At 40.5% G+C, this 19,241-nt stretch overlaps 1 protein-coding gene across 1 annotated transcript in view; it reads right to left on the bottom strand.

Annotated features, from left to right (window-relative positions):
* The window catches only part of SLC15A5 (solute carrier family 15 member 5), a gene marked incomplete at both ends in the record, with an annotated part of 96,835 nt that overhangs the window by 68,306 nt on the left and 9,288 nt on the right, over positions 1 to 19,241 (bottom strand). The window contains 1 exon segment of the mRNA XM_082849520.1: positions 11,293 to 11,515. Within this exon segment, the coding sequence (XP_082705646.1) occupies positions 11,293 to 11,515 (223 nt within the window).

Genomic DNA, 19,241 nt, shown 5'->3' on the forward strand with positions numbered 1-19,241 from the left:
TTCCACTTTTCAAAGTATGGGAAAACTCAGGAATACTCAAGTTATACCTAGACCATGGCATGGGTAAACCAAAGAAATTACTGTCATTTGAATAAAGCTTCCAGTGTCTCCTCCTAACAAACAATATTAAAAATAAGTACCTATCCCAGTAGTATGGTTTGAAAGTTCTGGGGGAATAATCTCTAACTCTCAACCTTTCATTGGGTCTAAATTCTGCTGCTGGAGTCCCATTGCAAAGGGGGTGTCTTACAGCTACTGAAAGTGGGGTCTGGCTGCTCACCGCTCAAAAGCCAATAAAGAGGCAAGTTTGGTGGAAAGGAAAGTTTGCTTTAATTTGGATGCCTGAAACTGGGGCAGAGGGAGGGCGGAGTCCCGTCCAAAGGCTTACTCCCCTCCACTGACAGCCAGTGGGCAAGAGCTCTTATTGGCGGAAGGAGGGGACTACATGTAGAAACAGTACAGTTAGTTTGGACAGTCATCTTGAAATTGGTCATACAGTGGTCTGACGAGCATCATCTTGATTGTCTTAGGTACAGTTAATCTTCAGTTCCGGGGTCAGTTTGTTCCCATTTCCTTGAGTCCAATTCTTGGAATTGTGGCAGCTTATATTACGGCTACAGTCTGGTCATCATGTAGTTAACTTCTTCCACCTGGCACAGGTTTCAGTATCTACAAGACAGCTCACAGGATGTGGCTTAGAATATTATCTACAGCCCTTGAGGAGGAACTAAAGGTCCTTGACTATGCTTAGGGACTAAACGATTATTGTTTTGTCCTGTTTGACTGATTTTCTTTGCTTCTGCATTTTCTTACTTCTCTGATTAAATCCATTCTTTGGCTAAAGTTTTTCCACAGACAAAGGGCAGGCAGAGGACATGCGGGACAAGGACCAAAGGGTCCTATTCCATTTCATTAACATTAGCTTAAAAAATTATTGAAATAATATTGAATATGATAAAATTTACCCATTTAAAAATATGGTTTTCTGGACTGCTATATTTAAAATAGATAACCAACAAGGACCTCCTGCATAGCACAGGGAACTCTGCTCAATATTCTGTGATAACTTAAATGGGAAAAGAATTTGAAAAAGAATAGATACATGTACAACTGAATCAATTTGTTGTACACCTGAAGCTAACACAACACTGTTAATCAACTATGCTCCAATGTAAAATAAAAATTAAAATCAAATAAAAAATTTTAAAATATGGTTTTATGAGTTTTGGTCAATGTTTTAGTTGTACAAACACTAATAGATCTATATTAGAACACTTATCACTAAAATATGAAGGGCTTACCTAATTAGATCAGGCCCACCCAGGATACCAGGATAATCTCCCCTTTGATTAACTCAAAAGCAACTGATTAGAGAACTTAATTACATTGCAAAATCCCTTCACCTTTGCCATATAACATAAGGAGGGGGTGATATCCTATCATCTTTGCCATGTTCTATTCAGTAGAGACAGGTCACAGGTTGTTCCCATACTCAGGGACATGGATCTGCCAAGAGTGTGACCCACCGGGGGTCATCCTATGGCATTTCCCATACATCTCCCTCCCTCCCTCCCTCCCTTCCTTCCTTCCTTCCCTCCCTCCCTCCTTTCTTTCTTTCTCTTTCTTTTCTTTCTTTCTTTCTTTCTTTCTCTTTCTTTTTTCTTTCTTTCTCTCTTTCTCTCTTTCTCTCTCTCTCTCTCTCTCCCTCCCTCCCTCCCTCCCTCCCTCTCTCTCTCTCTCTCTCTCTCTCTCTCTCTCTCTCTCTCTCTCTCTCTCTCTTTTCTTTCTTTCTTCCTTTAAGTAAAGGAAGCAGAGGGAACAGGTAAGACTGGCTATGAGAAGGGGATATTGAAGGTTTGAGAAGAAAGGAAAAGGTTAGAAACAGTCATATGAAGGAGGAGGAGAGAGAATGACTGCATACTCTACACCTGAAGGATGATGGTAAGGATTCACCTGAGGTTGGCCATGTATTTAGTGCCAGCATAGCATGATTTTACATTTTTCTCCAGACCTGTTTGGCTCTGTAAGTACAGTAATAGAACAAGTAAAGAGTTGAATTTTAACCAGGATTGCTTCCTTCATTCCTCAGGGGAGTACTGCTAAGTGTGGGGAAAGAGAGAGAGGAATAGTGGATGTGGAATTAGATTGTTAGTTGAAGACCAGCCTCCTGACTCTACTAATTCCACTTGCTGATTTACGGTGGGGATTGGCTCCTTGCTGTGCTCAGCTGACATTACCCAGGAGGGTGGATTGGTGCCTGACCTGCTTCTGCTGGGCAGAGGATTGAAGACCAGTTCCTTACTTGGTCCCACCAACATACCACTCAAGCTGGGGAATCAGAGTGTCCCCGCCTGCTTTGTATGTGTGTAGGTGTGTGTGTGCGCGCGTGTGTGTGTACGTACAATAGATTCCTCTTTCCTGCTGAAACTATGGAGCCAGAGTAGGAGGGTGGGGCAGTTTTTCCACAGTGTTTGCCTGAAGTAGGGCAGGTATTATCAAAAAGATATTTTATGTTAGGCTACCCTTTCCCTTGTACTTTACCTAAGGGCAGCAGGCTTTTCTTGGAGCTGCCCTCTCCCCACCATGCCTGTGGGCAGTTCCAGGCTTCTCCACTGTTGGCAAAAAGAAAACCCAGAAAACTCATTGCTCTCCTCTCTCAAGTTCCAAGATCTCTAGCTAGAGTCTGTTATCTTTCCACCTTTCAGAATCTTCCTATGTTTGTTTGTTGTGTTATGTCCAGGGTTTTTTAGATGTAAAAAAAGGAGGACCTGGAAGGAATGGGGCTACTGTCATGGTCTGTCCTTGAATCCCTCTATGATTTTTCAACTGGGTAGTTTATCTTCCTATTATTGATTTGTAAAAGTTCTTTATATATTCAGGCTGCATGTCTTTTGTCAGATATATGTTCTACAAATGTTTTCTCCCAATCTGTGGTTTGCCTCATCATTTTCTTAGTTAAATCTTTTGATAACAGCAACTGTTTTTAATTTTAATAAATTTCATCAGTGTTTTTAATTGGTTCATGCTTCTTGTGTCCTATGTAAAGAATACTTTCTATATGTAGGTCACAAGTATTTTTTCCTTTTTTTAAAAGCAGTTTTATGCCTTTAGATCTCTATGTTAGGTCAATGATCGGCTTTTAATTAAATTTCTAGTCAGGTGTCATGAGTAACTTTTTCTATTTGATATCCAGTTATTCTAGCACAATTTATTGAAAAGATGATCCTTTCCCCATTGAATTTTTTGGCACCTTTGTTGAAAATCAATTGACCTTATAAACGTGGTTCTTTTTTCTGAATTTCAATTCTGTTCTACTAATCTATCCTTATGCCAAAACCATACTATCTTTATTACTGTTGCTTTTTCTCTTGTTTTTTAAAACAATTTTATTGAGATATAAGTGAGCTACAATAAACTGCATGTGCTCAAAATGTACAATTTAAGTTTTGAATATGTATGCACCCAATAAGTGATCACCCCTTTCAAAATCATGAACATCCACTCTCCATAACTGACCTAGAAAAGGAATCAAATGTCAAACATGGCCATGCTGAGCAAGCTGATTGACTGTAATCCACTGATCGCAATTTATTTATCACAGTGCAGCGTGGGTACAAAGTTAGAATTTTCTAGGACAATGCGGTAGAGTCCCTAGGCTCAGCCTCAGGTCATCCTTTCGTGCAGTTGCAAGCTGCACACTTGAACTGTGGCTGTAACAACCAAGGGAGGCTGGAATTGCAGAGCAATGTTACGGTCCTTTCCATCTTTAAGAACCCCTTTTTTCAAATGCTAAGTATTGCTGAGAAAAAATCCAAGAGGACACTGTGCGACTCTTCAGTACACCACAGGGGGATGTAAACAGAATTGCTCTAGAGAGGGTCAAGGAAAATTACAATTCTTCCAAGACTTACATCTTGTGAAATATAGTTATAAACCAAAGAATTATAGTGCTGAATATCTCTGTATAGGGAGAGATTTCACATAAAGTACTAAATGTGTTTTAACAAATGCCACCCAACCTATTTGATTGTGTAATTTTCTGGAAGAATTACCTAGTACAATCATGTTTTATATAATCTTTGCTGATCCATGGACAGGACAAGCCATAGATAATTAAGGGTGAAACTGTATATGTCTCAACTGTAAAAAAATAAAAGAAATAAAAATCCACAGTCTTCAAACTCACCATTGAGACGCCTTTCATCTCATAGCTCACCAGCAAATTGAATATATAAAGCACCTCTCACACAGAAAGTCAGAGAGCAAAGCACCAAAGCAAAACAAATACCAGTGATTAAGGAAAATCGAAAGCAGCAGTAAAAATATGTTTCTTTACTTTACTTTTAAATACAGACTGGGAACTGCAAATAATTGGGGGTATATATAAGTGGTAATTTTTTTTTTTTTTTTTTTGGTCTTCATGATTCTATGGTGTTGAATACAAATAAGGGGGGAAAACCCTATTGCTGCAAAATTCAGAAAACCATTTGAGATTATTTATTTTAAACATTCACCTTAATTTATTTAGTAATAGTTTTTAAAGTCACTCAAATATTCTGTCACTTCTTAGACTGACCAATTTTGACATGCTTCAGACTTATTTTAAGTGATTATAAGAGAAATAGTTTGAAATGGGCTTTCCAACCTACTTGAGAAGGTATTAAAGAGGGGAGAAAAACTTCTGGGTCTTCATAGCCTTAGTGGACAATTTTAAGAGTTCAAACAGGGCTTCCCTGGTGGCGCAGTGGTTGAGAGTCTGCCTGCTGATGCAGCGGACTCGGGTTCATGCTCCGGTCCAGGAGGGTCCCACGTGCCATGTCGGGAGGCTGTGCTCCGCAACGGGAGAGGCCACAGCAGTGAGAGGCCCACGTACCGCAAAAAAAAAAAAAGAGTTAAAACAGAATATTTTATTCTGCCTTGAAAAATATTGAGATAATTCACCAGGGGATTTGTGGTTCTTCAATGGGCCAAAAGTGAACTGTTTAGAAGAGTCAATGAAACACTGGGGCGCTGATTTCATGGTGGATGGCTGTTGTCAATCATTGCTTCTTTTAGCATAACCACTGGCCCACTGAAGTACTTCAAAGAATATTCTAGCTGACATGAATTTGGAGAAAGAAGGACCAGAAGGAAATTTTGCATTTCCTGCTTTTTAAAAACAAATTTATTGGAGTATAATGATTGTGTTAGTTTCAGGTGTACAGCATAGTGATTCAGTTATACATGTGCATATACTCATTCTTTTTGAGAGTCTTTTCCCATATAGGTTATTACAGAGTACTGAGTAGAGTTCCCTGTGCTATACAGTAGGCCCTTGTTGATGATTTTATATATAGTAGTGTGTGTATGTTACTCCCAAGCTCCTAATTTATCCCTCCTTCCCCATTTCCCCTTTGGCAACCATAAGTTTGTTTTCGAAATCTGTGAGTCTGTTTCCGTTTTGTAAATCAGGTCATTTATATCATTTTTTCCTACTTTTTATCTATAAATATTTTTCAACAATGCTATTAAAGAAAAGACAGCTTAATAAAGGAAGATAATTGATTTTGGTAAACCGACAGCATGATTAAAGTAAAGGTTTACTTTTAATTAAGAAATTGGGGGGGAATGCTTCACTCTCTTTCTCCTGCCCTCCCTGCCTGTGTCACTCCTTTAACTTGCTCTCGTTCCCTTTCTGTCTTTGTTCCCCTGTCTTCTGCCAAATCCCAACTTTAACAGTTGTTTATGTTGTTGAAGAGAAAACCACAGGCCCCAAATGGCGTCACTTGTGCTAAAGCCCATGATACCAAACCTAGGCTTAGATACAGGACTTAATTGCAGTTTCGAGCTTCTCCAGAAATGTAATCTTCATCAAGCAGTCTGGAATTTTCTGGTCGGCATCAATGAGGTCATCTGTCATGTGGGCCCTCTCCATCCCCCAGAAGAAGAGGCAATCTGTGTGGTAAAACCCTTGCCTTTCCCTCCCCACCCCACCTCCCCAAAAAGAAGATACCCTGGCCTAAAAATAATGCTTCCTTTTCTTTTGCGAATAGCTCCCTTGCCCTACCCTTCTTCCTATAAAAACCTTCCATTTTGTACAACCCTTCAGAGCACCTTGTAGTTGCTGGATGGGATGCTGTCCAATTCATGAATCGCCTAATAAAGCCCATTAGGTCTTCAAATTTCTGCCGTTGAATTTTGTTCTTTTTAACAATGTGTATCATTTTCTCATTTCCTGAGTTTGAGATCTTTGAACCACTGCGTGTTTATTGATAAAAATAAGTCCCTGCTGATGCACCTACCAAGCTTAAAAGCTACCAAGCAGGGCTTAAAAAAAAGCGGCAGGATGCAGGATCAGTAAGAAATGTAAGAAATTTCTTCTTTTTTTTCTTTCCCCAATACTTTTTAGTTTACATGGTTATATGTTGGAGAGGTATTCTGAGTGTATTTTCTGAAAGTTTACAATTCTGGCCAAGATAATGAAGGAGGTGCCTGTTGTAATTGGGGTGAGTGGGTAGCATTTGTTAAACTTGGCTAGAGCCCATGAAAATAGACTTTTGGAAGGTCTAGTGATTTTTTAGAAAGCTACTTACAAGCTATTCCTCAGTATATGCAACTTAGAGGATATTCTGAGTGCAAGCATACCTCAGAGATACTATGGGTCCGGTTCTAGGCCACCGAGGTATAACAGATTGCACAAAGTTTTCGGTTTCCCAGTATATATAAAAGTTATGTTTACACTCTATTGTAATGTACTAAATGTGCAATAGCATTATGTCTAAAAAGATAACGTGCATGTCTTAATTAAAAATACTTTATTGCAAAAAATGATAACCATCATCTGAGCCTTCAGCGCATGGTGGTAGTAACATCAAAGATCACTGATCACAGGTCACCATGATAAATATAATAATAATGAAGTTTGCATAGTGTGAGAATTACCAGATGCTTCACAGAGACATGAAGTGAGCAAATGCTTTTGGGAAAATGCCACTGATAGACTTGCTGGACATGGAGTTGCCGCAAACTTTCTGTAAATTTTACAAAATTTAAAATTTATAAAAATTTATAAAATTAAAAATTTTATCACTGTGAAGCACAATAAAGCAAAGCAATTTAACGAGATATGCTTGTATTAATGAGTACTAGTAAGACTATTCCATGAACTGTTTTGATTTCGTTAGCTGAAATTATGATTTTACTATTGCAGAATTACATAAATTCATATTTTGTTTCTCTTCTCAAGGATTAGGCAGAATTTCTCAAACAGGTAGATTTCTAAGTGTGGTAAAAATTGTGAGGAATCATCAAAAATTTCTGAAGCATCCTGGTATGAAATAGGTGCTTCCCTCAATGTTTAGCTCCATTTCTTTTCAAGAATATTTCTAGACCACGTTTGGAATCCACTTTCCTTATGTCTTTGGAACTGTTTTCAAAATTCTGAAGCACTTGCTAAAAATGCCCGTTTGTTCCCCAGCTATGCTCCCAGGAAATTCTGATCTAGGAGGTTGGGGTTGGGCATGGGAAACATTTTTTAACGAAGCCCTCAAGTGATTCTTAAAATCATGCAATGCTGCTTGAGAGCAGTGGTTCTCAAACCTTACTACTTAGGCAGCTTAAAAAAAATCCTAGTCTCTGGTGCCCATCTCAAATCAACATAATTAGAACTTCTGGTGGTAGGGCTCAGGCATCAGTATTTTTTAAGGGTCCTCAGGTGGCTTCCTTGGACATCTAGGATTGAGAATCGCTGCTCTCAAACAACACTCAAGTAAATATTCAAACAGCTTTGGAAAACGGCTGTGGGATAATAATTTTTTTACTTCTAGTGTTTTCCCAAGATAAAAGATATTAAATTTGAGCAAGTTTTTAAAACTCAGAACCCTTTAGTATGAGACAGATATTATGTAGAGTCAAACTGAGTACCAGATATTCAAAATTTCTGGGATGGAATAAGTCAGTCTCTAGACTTTTTCAAGAAATTTATACCAATCTACTATTTGAGCTTTTAAATAATGTATAATGCACTCTGGTAACTGGTTAGCGACAGACTATGATATGCAGATGGCATGCAAATTATCAGGTGAAATAAATAGAGACACGAGGAAGCAAGATTTAAGGTTAATTGTGGTAGGATTTAAAATTATGGTCATGAACAGACTTAATTATTCACCATTCATTTTGTTTCCAGAAAAGATTCTGCACAGGTGTCTTTACCTATGATCGCCAGTATGGTAACTCTTATTGTACATGTCAGATTTTGGAAAATGCTGAAAGAGCCAGGTTCCGACCTGGACGATGGCACAAGGAGATGTTGGCAGATTATTATGCCTCTTGATTTCAGGGAGTTTAGCTTTATTCTTTCACTTAGGTACATAGTCGAGGAAGATCCAGTACCAGATGGTGATGTTGGCTGGGAGGGGTTTTCTCACCTACATTTGGCAGCTCTACTCGGAAGTGGTGCTTTCAGTGCTTTAGACTTCCAGTCTATACTATTTCACATGATTACTGGGAAGCTTTAGGTGGTAGAGATGCAATGACACATCTCATTAAGCGTCCCGTAACTATGAACAGCTGACATCTGTGCTGAAAACAGAACTGGATGCAGCCTTCAAGTGGTTATAGGTTCAAGTGCTGTGTTGCTTTTTTTTTTTTCAGTTTATAAGTGATTTAATAAGCATAGCACTGCTGTCGTTAAACCAGAAAAATATATGTAGTAGAGACTTGAATTAGAATATACTACTAGGGCTTCCCTGGTGGCGCAGTGGTTGGGGGTCCGCCTGCCGATGCAGGCAACACAGGTTCGTGCCCCGGTCCGGGAGGATCCTACATGCTGCGGAGCAGCTGGGCCCGTGAGCCATGGCCGCTGAGCCTGCGCGTCCGGAGCCTAAAAAAAAAAAGAATATATTACTAAAGACTTGAATTCAAAAATTTGAAAAGTAGTAAGTCTTTCTGTAGGGAGAGATTAGTGGTCAAAAGTTAGCTGTGTTGCTTTTTTAAAGACACTGCTGAAATTCATTATATTAACCAAACTTGTAATTTCTAGAGGCATTTTTGACTTGGAGAAATAGATTATAAATCAGTGGGATGCTCATTTTAAAGATGGCCTTCTCCTAAATGGCCTTCCTCTTTCCCAGAAGTTGGACAATGATTTTAGCTGATGACTTATTTATTCGTCATTTAATAATAACAGTCATAGTTACCCTGATTTGAATGCCTATAATGTGCTAGGATACTTTGTGTAAGAACTCCACAACAGCCCTCCAAGTTATCCCCATTCTGTGCTTTGAGAGGTGAAGGAACTTGCCGAAAACCATAAGACTCCTAAGTGACAGAGCCAGGATCCTGCCAGCTATCTGGCTGCCCAGCAGGGACTCTGTTCATCTTGCCACCAACCCCTGCGTTATGTACAAGAATAGAATGAACAGTCATTTCTATAAAGTGCAACAAGCAGCTGTTCATAAAAGTTTAGTATTTGAACTGAGAAAACAACAACAACCGTATTCAGCCTTCAAGGGGCTTATTATTTCTACAGTCTCTTATCACATTAAAGAATAACACCCTGGTTCTTTATACACATTTCTCGGTGCTTAACTTTAAAAAATATTGCATGATTCCTTTATCAGAGATTTTAATGAAATCAGGAAATAATAAGTAACCCAATCGAAATGTGTTCATCCTAAATTTGGCCTGGCTACAGAAATTCATTCTCACCTCATTCCTCATCCCCGCCTTTCCAATGTCCTAAAGCACGAACCCATTGGGTGTTCCCTCCGTTTCCCCAAGGAAATATTTCATTCATATAATGTCTCCTTTGTAATCAACACTGAGAAATGTCACTTTGATTAAACACAACTCTGAATGACTAAGGCGACAGTACAATAAATTCTCCAGAGCTATCTTTCAGAACAACTGATTGCTCTTTAGTCTTAATCCTCCAGAGTCTTATTTAATCAAAATGATGTTGCTAATTAAGGATTAAAACCTCCGAATAGAATAAAAAAGAAGGATTTTTCTTTCTCCTTTGGGCAGGTCAAGGAGGCAGAATTTGCTGTAAGGAAGTAAAAAGTCCCTTCCACCTTTGGTAAAACTGCATTATTCTCTGACGTTTGGACTTAATCCAAAATAGGCCTGAGTGCTTTGTAATATTAATATAGTCGGGGGATGGGGGGGAAGAAGGAAAGAAAGAAGGAAACAAAAGAAAGCAGAAAGAGAAACAGAAAGAAAAAGGAACTGTCTTAGATAGCTGTATGTACCCAGATAATATTTATTCTAAATTTTTTTCATTTAATGCTTTTAATATGAATTTTCTTTAAACATTTTGTCTGATGCTGTCTGTGCATTGCTTGTATCCATTGCTAACATTGATGGAATGGCAGAATATTTTAGAAAAATGATACTAACCCATTTCACAGAGAAGAGGAAGCAAAAGACAATATATCTCCAATATATTTGACATCAACTGGTGAATGCCAATAAGAACCACAGAGTTCTCTACTAAATGCTGAAATACTCTATCTTGAGATCAAAATCTCAATGTCTCCTTGAATTTGCATTTGATAATAAAAATTGGTTCCTTGAAAACACATAAAACTGTATAAGAACTCACTAAGAGAGGCAAAGCTGTATAGAAATGTAGTTTGATTTCCATGGAATACAAATTCTTTCAGGTGCTGGGGGTGAAGTGGACGTTAAATAGAGATGCTGGTTGATGTTTTAACGAATTGTAAAATACTTCTTCCATCCTTTTCATCTTTCTGAATTTATAATCTCTGCCGTGTTAGTCTATTACAATGTAGACATAACTAATAATATCTACTGTTTATTGATTACCACTAGGTGCCACGTTCTCTGCCAGTAATACACATATTATTACGTCTAATAAAACCCAGGAAGAGGTATTATTATAACCCTTCAGAAATGGTTAAACTCAAAGAAGAAATGACTTGACCAAGGTCAGGCAGCTGTGTGAAGTAGAATTGAGATTTCCACCAAGGCCTGTTTGGCTCCAAAGCCACATTCTATTCACTATGACATGCCATCTCACACTTGTTTACTTGAAGGATGAAGTCATCAGTGTGTTTCAAGAAGGTGCTGGTAAACTGTGTTGGCCTATACCTGACTCATAGGCTCCCAGAATACTGGCTGAATCATTGTCAAAGGTATTGTCCCATTGTCACCCAGCCCAATCAATGACAAAGGCTGAACAACCATCATCAAAACGGGACCAGAGAGCAAGCAATGAGAAATGCCCAAAGGGGGAGGAATGTCTGTTCCCGAGAATGCCTGTTTTCTCTCCTAGCCAGTGCTACTGACCAGTTAAAAAAGGACATTTGTTTCTGGGATCCATACTCCTGAAGGCTGTAAGCGCCCAGTGGACAGACAATGGTCCTTATTCCTCCTGTGCCGAGGCAGATGGCCACCAGTGCTACGTGAAACAGCCTGGTCTGTTCCTTTTTTGGTGTGTTGTTAATCATATGGTGAGTGCCCATGTAGAAACCCTCCAAGGGAAAAGCAGCCACAGATAACAAAGCAGAGCCTATAGATAGAGAAAAAAAAAAAGGAATAAATGTGTATAGACCACTGACTCACCAAACCACATCAGAAATAAGGTTTTTCGTCTGAACGTTGCCTCGTTATGCAATTGTCTTATTAAAATATTAATCATGGCAATTCTGGAGGTAATACGATTTTCCTAAATGTAAATATTTCCCTCAGTATATATATATATATATTTTTTCGCTGTACGTGGGCCTCTCACGGTTGTGGCCTCTCCCGTTGCAAAGCACAGGCTCCGGACGCGCAGGCTCAGCAGCCATGGCTCACGGGCCCAGCCACTCCGCGGCATGTGGGATCTTCCCGGACCGGGGCACGAACCCGTGTCCCCTGCATCGGCAGGCGGACTCTTAACCACTGCGCCACCAGGGAAGCCCAGTATATGTTTTTAATGAATCCAAAGTCCTAGTTTTTTTCCCCTCAGACTTGAACTATCTCTCAGAGGACATACAAGCAAATCGTGTCCATTTTAACAAAGTTAAAACAATTCAGAAATACCTGATGTGAGACACTAAAGATGTTTGCAGTCCCACCCCCAGAGAAAAACCACCGTTCACAAGGGTTATTTGTTCTTAATCAACAGAGTGAGAAAAACCGCGATGATCTCAGACATCTCGGAAGCCTGTTAAAGAAAACGTTTTAAGAAGAACGTTATTGTAGTTAGAGGAGAGCATAGCCTCTCTTTTCCTTTTCTACTTCGCTTTTTCCTTTTAAATCCCTTTTATTTCTCTCATTTCTCCTGTAGTGGCATGGAGCCTCCTTTGCCACACACATAGGTGAGAAGGCTGGGGACAGGTGTGAGGTGAGTAATGCAGTACAGGTGGGAAGGAGGGAGGAGAGAATGACAAAGGAAGGTTGAAATCACTTTGCTGTACACCTGAAACTAACACGACACTGTAAATCAACCAGACTTCAATCAAACCCAAAAACAAACAAACAAAAAGAAGGTTAAGCTGCCTTCTCACTTCCGTCTTGCAGGGACCAAACTTGAAGACTTTCCTTGTCTAATAATTACCACTCAATTCCATACTTTTGCTAAGCTATGTATAGTTTGCAAAACATTTTTGTGTACTACATTGTTTGATCTTGGAAAAACTTTGCGATGACAGAGGACAGATTTTTTTTTTTAATTCTGATTTTTCAAAAAAAAAAAAGAAAAAGAAAAAGAAACAGGTTTGTTGAGGCTAAGTGACCCAATGTTACGGAGTAACCCAGTTGTGATCTCCCTCTTCTTGAAATTCCTGTTATCACAGGATCAAATCAATTTTTGGGGGGCGGGTCAATTTGATTAGGGAAAAATGGCTTCTCCATGTTAGTTTTCAACTCCGTTTTATTAACTTGGCATTCACACTTTTTGGTATAAATTTTTATATAGTCATTTTACGTGGTTAGTTTTCTCCATTAGACTATAAGGGTATTAAAGGCAAAAATTGGGCCTAATGTTTCCATCTCCCATACAGTGGCTTTTGCAATGTGACGAATGCATGCCCTTAATAGTTGTTTGGTAACAGATTGATTTACCATGAGGGTGGGCCCTTTACTGAGTTTGAAATGTTTCCTGTTAAGGTGAGCCAGATGTGCAGCTAACTTCTCCCTCTCTCTCTCTGCCACTCAGTCTTTATCTCTGGAAGTGTCACGTGAGGCCTGGCTAGGCTAAGGTTATCCAAAGAGGATGGACAGAGAACTGCTTCTTGCAGCAGCCATCTATTTAAAGACAAATTCTTTTAGTGGTAACTTTGTGTAAATTTGAAAGGCACTTTACTTCCATCTTTTGAAAAATGTCATAATACACTGATTGCAGTAGGTCAAAACTTTATTTCTATCTACTGTAAAATTGATGTAATAAAAATACAAGTCATTGACGTATAAGATAAAAAGATTCCTTGTTGATGTGTGCTATTGTGCAGTGCACAGTCCGCACACCTGTACTTGGTAGCTCTGTATAAAGCACCATGATGTGTCATATCTCTTGCTAGGTGGTGGGGGTCTGCTGGTTCCTCCCATCAGGAGCGAATGCATCCATCGGAGAAGGCACACATGCAGGTGGACAATTATAATGGGGCAAATGCAATCACTTGGGTATGATCAGAGCGTGGCTGAGCACAGAGGAGCTAGCAACGAATACTACGTGAATCTTTTTTTTTTATATATATCTTTATTGGAGTATAATTGCTTTCCAATGGTGTGTTAGTTTCTGCTTTATAACAAAGTGAATCAGTTATACATATACATATGTTCCTATATCTCTTCCCTCTAGCGTCTCCCTCCCACCCTCCCTAACTCACCCCTCCAGGCGGTCACAAAGCACCGAGCTGATATCCCTGTGCTATGCGGCTGCTTCCCACTAGCTATCTATTTTACGTTTTGTAGTGTATATATGTCCATGCCTCTCTCTCGCTTTGTCACAGCTTACCCTTCCCCCTCCCCATATCCTCAAGTCCATTCTCTAGTAGGTCTGCGTCTTTATTCCTGTCTTACCCCTAGGTTCTTCATGACATTTTTTTTTCTTAAATTCTATATATATGTGTTAGCATACGGTATTTGTCTTTCTCTTTCTGACTTACTTCACTCTGTATGACAGACTCTAGGTCTATCCACCTCATTACAAATAGCTCAATTTCGTTTCTTTTTATGGCTGAGTAATATTCCATTGTATATATGTGCCACATCTTCTTTATCCATTCATCCGATGATGGGCACTTAGGTTGTTTCCATCTCCAGGCTATTGTAAATAGAGCTGCAATGAACATTTTGGTACATGACTCTTTTTGAATTATGGTTTTCTCAGGGTATATGTCCAGTACTGGGATTGCTGGGTCATATGGTAGTACTATTTGTAGTTTTTTAAGGAACCTCCATACTGTTCTCCACAGTGGCTGTATCAATTTACATTCCCACCAGCAGTGCAAGAGGGTTCCTTTTTCTCCACAGCCTCTCCAGCATTTATTGTTTCTAGATTTTTTGATGATGGCCATTCTGACTGGTGTGAGATGATATCTCATTGTAGTTTTGATTTGCATTTCTCTAATGGTTAATGATGTTGAGCATTCTTCCATGTGTTTGTTGGCAATCTGTATATCTTCTTTGGAGAAATGTCTATTTAGGTCTTCTGCCCATTTTTGGATTGGGTTGTTTGGTTTTTTTGTTATTGAGCTGCATGAGCTGCTTATAAATTTTGGAGATTAATCCTTTGTCAGTTGCTTCATTTGCAAATATTTTCTCCCATTCTGAGGGTTGTCTTTTGGTCTTGTTTATGGTTTCCTTTGCTGTGCAAAAGCTTTGAAGTTTCATTAGGTCCCATTTGTTTATTTTTGTTTTTATTTCCATTTCTCTAGGAGGTGGGTCAAAAAGGATCTTGCTGTGATTTATGTCATAGAGTGTTCTGCCTATGTTTTCCTCTAAGAGTTTGATAGTTTCTGGCCTTACATTTAGGTCTTTAATCCATTTTGAGCTTATTTTTGTGTATGGTGTTAGAGAGTGATCTAATCTCATACTTCTACATGTACCTGTCCAGTTTTCCCAGCACCACTTATTGAAGAGGCTGTCCTTTCTCCACTGTACATTCCTGCCTCCTTTATCAAAGATAAGGTGACCATATGTGCGTGGGTTTATCTCTGGGCTTTCTATCCTGTTCCATTGATCTATCTTTCTGTTTTTGTGCCAGTACCATACTGTCTTGATTACTGTAGCTTTGTAGTATAGTCTGAAGTCTGGGAGCCTGATTCCTCCAGCTCCGTTTTTCATTCTCAAGATTGCTTTGGCTTTTCAGGGTCTTTTGTGTTTCCATACAAATTGTGAAAGTTTTTGTTCTAGTTCTGTGAAAAATGCCAGTGGTAGTTTGATAGGGATTGCATTGAATCTGTAGATTGCTTTGGGTAGTAGAGTCATTTTCACAATGTTGATTCTTCCAATCCAAGAACATGGTATATCTCTCCATCTATTTGTATCATCTTTAATTTCTTTCATCAGTGTCATAGTTTTCTACATACAGGTCTTTTGTCTCCTTAGGTAGGTTTCTTCTTAGGTATTTTATTCTTTTTGTCACCATGGTAAATGGGAGTGTTTCCTTAATTTCTCTTTCAGATTTTTCATCATTAGTGTATAGGAATACAAGAGATTTCTGTGCATTAATTTTGTATCCTGCTACTTTACCAAATTCATTGATTAGCTCTAGTAGTTTTCTGGTAGCATCTTTAGGATCCTCTATGTATAGTATCATGTCATCTGCAAACAATGACAGCTTTACTTCTTCTTTTCCAATTTGGATACCTTTTATTTCCTTTTCTTCTTTGATTGCTGTGGCTAAAACTTCCAAAACTATGTTGAATAAGAGTGGTGAGAGTGGGCAACCTTGTGTTGTTCCTTATCTTAGTGGAAATGCTTTCAGTTTTTCACCATTGAGGACAATGTTGGCTGTGGGTTTGTCATATATGGCCTTTATTATGTTGAAGGAAAGTTCCCTCTATGTCTACTTTCTACAGGGTTTTTATCATAAATGGGTGTTGAATTTTGTCGAAAGCTTTCTCTGCATCTATTGAGATGATCATATGTTTTTTCTCCTCCAATTTGTTAATATGGTGTATCACATTGATTGATTTGCATATATTGAAGAATCCTTGCATTCCTGGAATAAACTCCACTTGGTCATAGTGTGTGATCCGTTTAATGTGCTGTTGGATTCTGCTTGCTAGTATTTTGTTGAGGATTTTTGCATCTATGTTCATCAGTGATATTGGCCTGTAGTTTTCTTTCTTTGTGACATCCTTGTCTGGTTTTGGTATCAGGGTGATGGTGGCCTCGTAGAATTAGTTTGGGAGTGTTCCTCCCTCTACTATATTTTGGAAGAGTTTGAGAAAGATAGGTGTTAACTCTTCTCTAAATGTTTGATAGAATTCGCCCGTGAAGCCATCTGGTCCTGGGCTTTTGTTTGTTGGAAGATTTTTAATCACAGTTTCAATTTCAGTGCTTGTGATTGATCTATTCATATTTTCTATTTCTTCCTGAATCATTCTTGGCAGGTTGTGCATTTCTAAGAATTTGTCCATTTCTTCTAGGTTGTCCATTTTATTGGCATTTCATTCTTTTTTCTTTATTCTGCTCTGCAGTAGTTATTTCCACTATTTTATCTTCCAGGTCACTTATCCGTTCTTCTGCCTCAGTTATTCTGCTATTGATCCCATCTAGAGTATTTTTCATTTCATTTATTGTGTTGTTCATCGTTGTTTGTTTCATCTTTCGTTCTTCTAGGTCCTTGTGAAATATTTCTTGCATTTTGTCTATTCTATTTCCAAGATTTTGGATCATCTTTACTATCATTATTCTGAATTCTTTTTCAGGTAGACTGCCTATTTCCTCTTCATTTGTTAGGTCTGGTGGGTTTTTATCTTGCTCCTTTATCTGCTGTTTTTCTGTCTTCTCATTTTGCTTATCTTACTGTGTTTGAGGTCTCCTTTTTGCAGGCTGCAGGTTCGTAGTTCCTGTTGTTTTTGGTGTCTGTTCCCAGTGGCTAAGGTTGGTTCAGTGGGTTGTGTAGGCTTCCTGGTGGAGGGGACTAGTGCCTGTGTTCTGGTGGATGAGGCTGGATCTTGTCTTTCTGGTGGGCAGGTCCACGTCTGGTGGTGTGTTTTGGGGTGTCTGTGGACTTGTTACGATTTTAGGCAGCCTCTCTGCTAATGGGTGGGGTTGTGTTCCTGTCTTGCTAGTTGTTTGGCGTAGAATGTCCAGCACTGTAGCTTGCTGGTCATTGAGTGAAGCTGGGTGCTGGTGTTGAGATGGAGATCTCTGGGAGATTTTCACCATTTGATATTATGTGGAGCTGGGAGGTCTCTTGTGGACCAGTGTCCTGAAGTTGGCTCTCCCTCCTCAGAGGCACAGCACTGACTCCTGGCTGCTGCACCAAGAGCCATTCATCCACACGGCTCAGAATAAAAGGGAGAAAAAGTAGAAAGAAAGAATTAGTAGAAGAAGAAAGAGAGAAAGAAAGAAAGAAAGGAGGGAGGGAGGAAGGAAGGAAGGAGGGAAGGAAGGAAAAAAAGAAAGGAGATAAAGTAAAATAAAATAAAGTAAGATAAAATATAATAAAATTATTAAAATAAAAAAATAATTATTAAGAGAAAAGAAATTAAAAAAACGCACGGATAGAACCCTAGGACAAATGGTGGAAGCAAAGCTATACAGACAAAATCTCACACAGAAGCATACACATACACACTCACAAAAAGAGGAAAAGGGGAAAAAATAATAAATCTTGTTCTCAAGTCCACTTCCTTAATTTGGGATGATTGGTTGTCTATTCAGGTATTCCGCAGATGCAGGGTACATCAAGTTGATTGTGGAGCTTTAATCCGCTGCTCCTGAGGCTGCTGGGAGAGATTTCCCTTTCTCTTCTTTGTTCTCACAGCTCCCGGGGGCTCAGCTTTGGATTGGGCCCCGCCTCTGCGTGTAGGTCGCTGGAGGGCGTCTGTTCTTCGCTCAGAGGACGGGGTTAAAGGAGCCGCTGATTCCGCGGCTCTGGCTCACTCAGGCCGGGGAGGGGGGGGGGAGGGAGGGGGGGGGAGGGAGGGGCACGGGGGGCGGGGCGAGCGTGCGGCGGCAGACGCCTGCGTGACGCTGCACCAGCCTGAGGCGCGCCGTGCGTTCTCCCGGGGAAGTTGTCCCTGGATCCCGGGACCCTGGCAGTGGCGGGCTGCACAGGCTCTCGGGAGGGGCGGTGTGTATAGTGACCTGTGCTCGCACACAGGCTTCTTGGTGGCGGCACCAGCAGCCTTAGCGTCTCATGCCCGTCTCTGGGATCCGCGCTTTTAGCCGCGGCTCGCGCCCGTCTCTGGAGCTCCTTTAAGCAGCGCTCTTAATCCCCTCCCCTCGCGCACCAGGAAACAAAGAGGTAAGAAAAAGTCTGTTGCCTCTTCGGCAGGTCCAGACTTTTCCTGGACTCCCTCCCGGCCAGCCGTGGCGCACTAACCCCCTGCAGGCTGTGTTCACGCCGCCAACCCCAGTCCTCTCCCTGCGCTCCGACCGAAGCCCGAGCCTCAGCTCCCAGCCCCGCCCGCCCCGGCGGGTGAGCAGACAAGCCTCTCGGGCTGGTGAGTGCCGGTCGGCCCTGATCCTCTGTGCGGGAGTCTCTCCGCTTTGCCCTCCGCACCCCTGTTGCTGTGCTCTCCTCCGCGGCCCCGAAGCTTTCTCCCTCCTACACCTGCAGTCTCTGCCCGCGAAGGGGCTTCTAGTGTGTGGAAACATTTCGTCCTTCACAGCTCCCTCCCACTGGTGCAGGTACCGTCCCTATCCTTTGGTCTCTGTTTTTTCTTTTTTCTTTTGCCCTACCCAGGTACATGGGGGGTTTCTTGCCTTTTGGGAGGTCTGAGGTCTTCTGCCAGCGTTCAGTAGGTGTTCTGTAGGAGTAGTTCCACGTGTAGATGTATTTCTGGTGTATCTGTGGGGAGGAAGGTGATCTCCGCGTCTTACTCTTCCGCCATCTTCCCGGAAGCCTCCCACTACATGAATCTTGAAAGAAGGGCCAGGAGTTTTCATGTCTCGGATATGGGATGGAAAGATAAAGGAAAATGACAATTTCAGGCAGAGAAAAGAGCAGATGTAACATTAGAAAAGTAGGGAAGCCCGTGAGGAGAAGTTCCGCCTGATTGGGGTCGTGTACTGAGACAGAAGTTTGGAGAGGTAAATTTGGGACAGGTTCTAAAGGTTCTTATAAACTA

Source organism: Leucopleurus acutus, assembly GCF_964270905.1.
Source record: "Leucopleurus acutus genome assembly, chromosome: 11".
Lineage (NCBI taxonomy): Eukaryota > Metazoa > Chordata > Mammalia > Artiodactyla > Delphinidae > Leucopleurus > Leucopleurus acutus.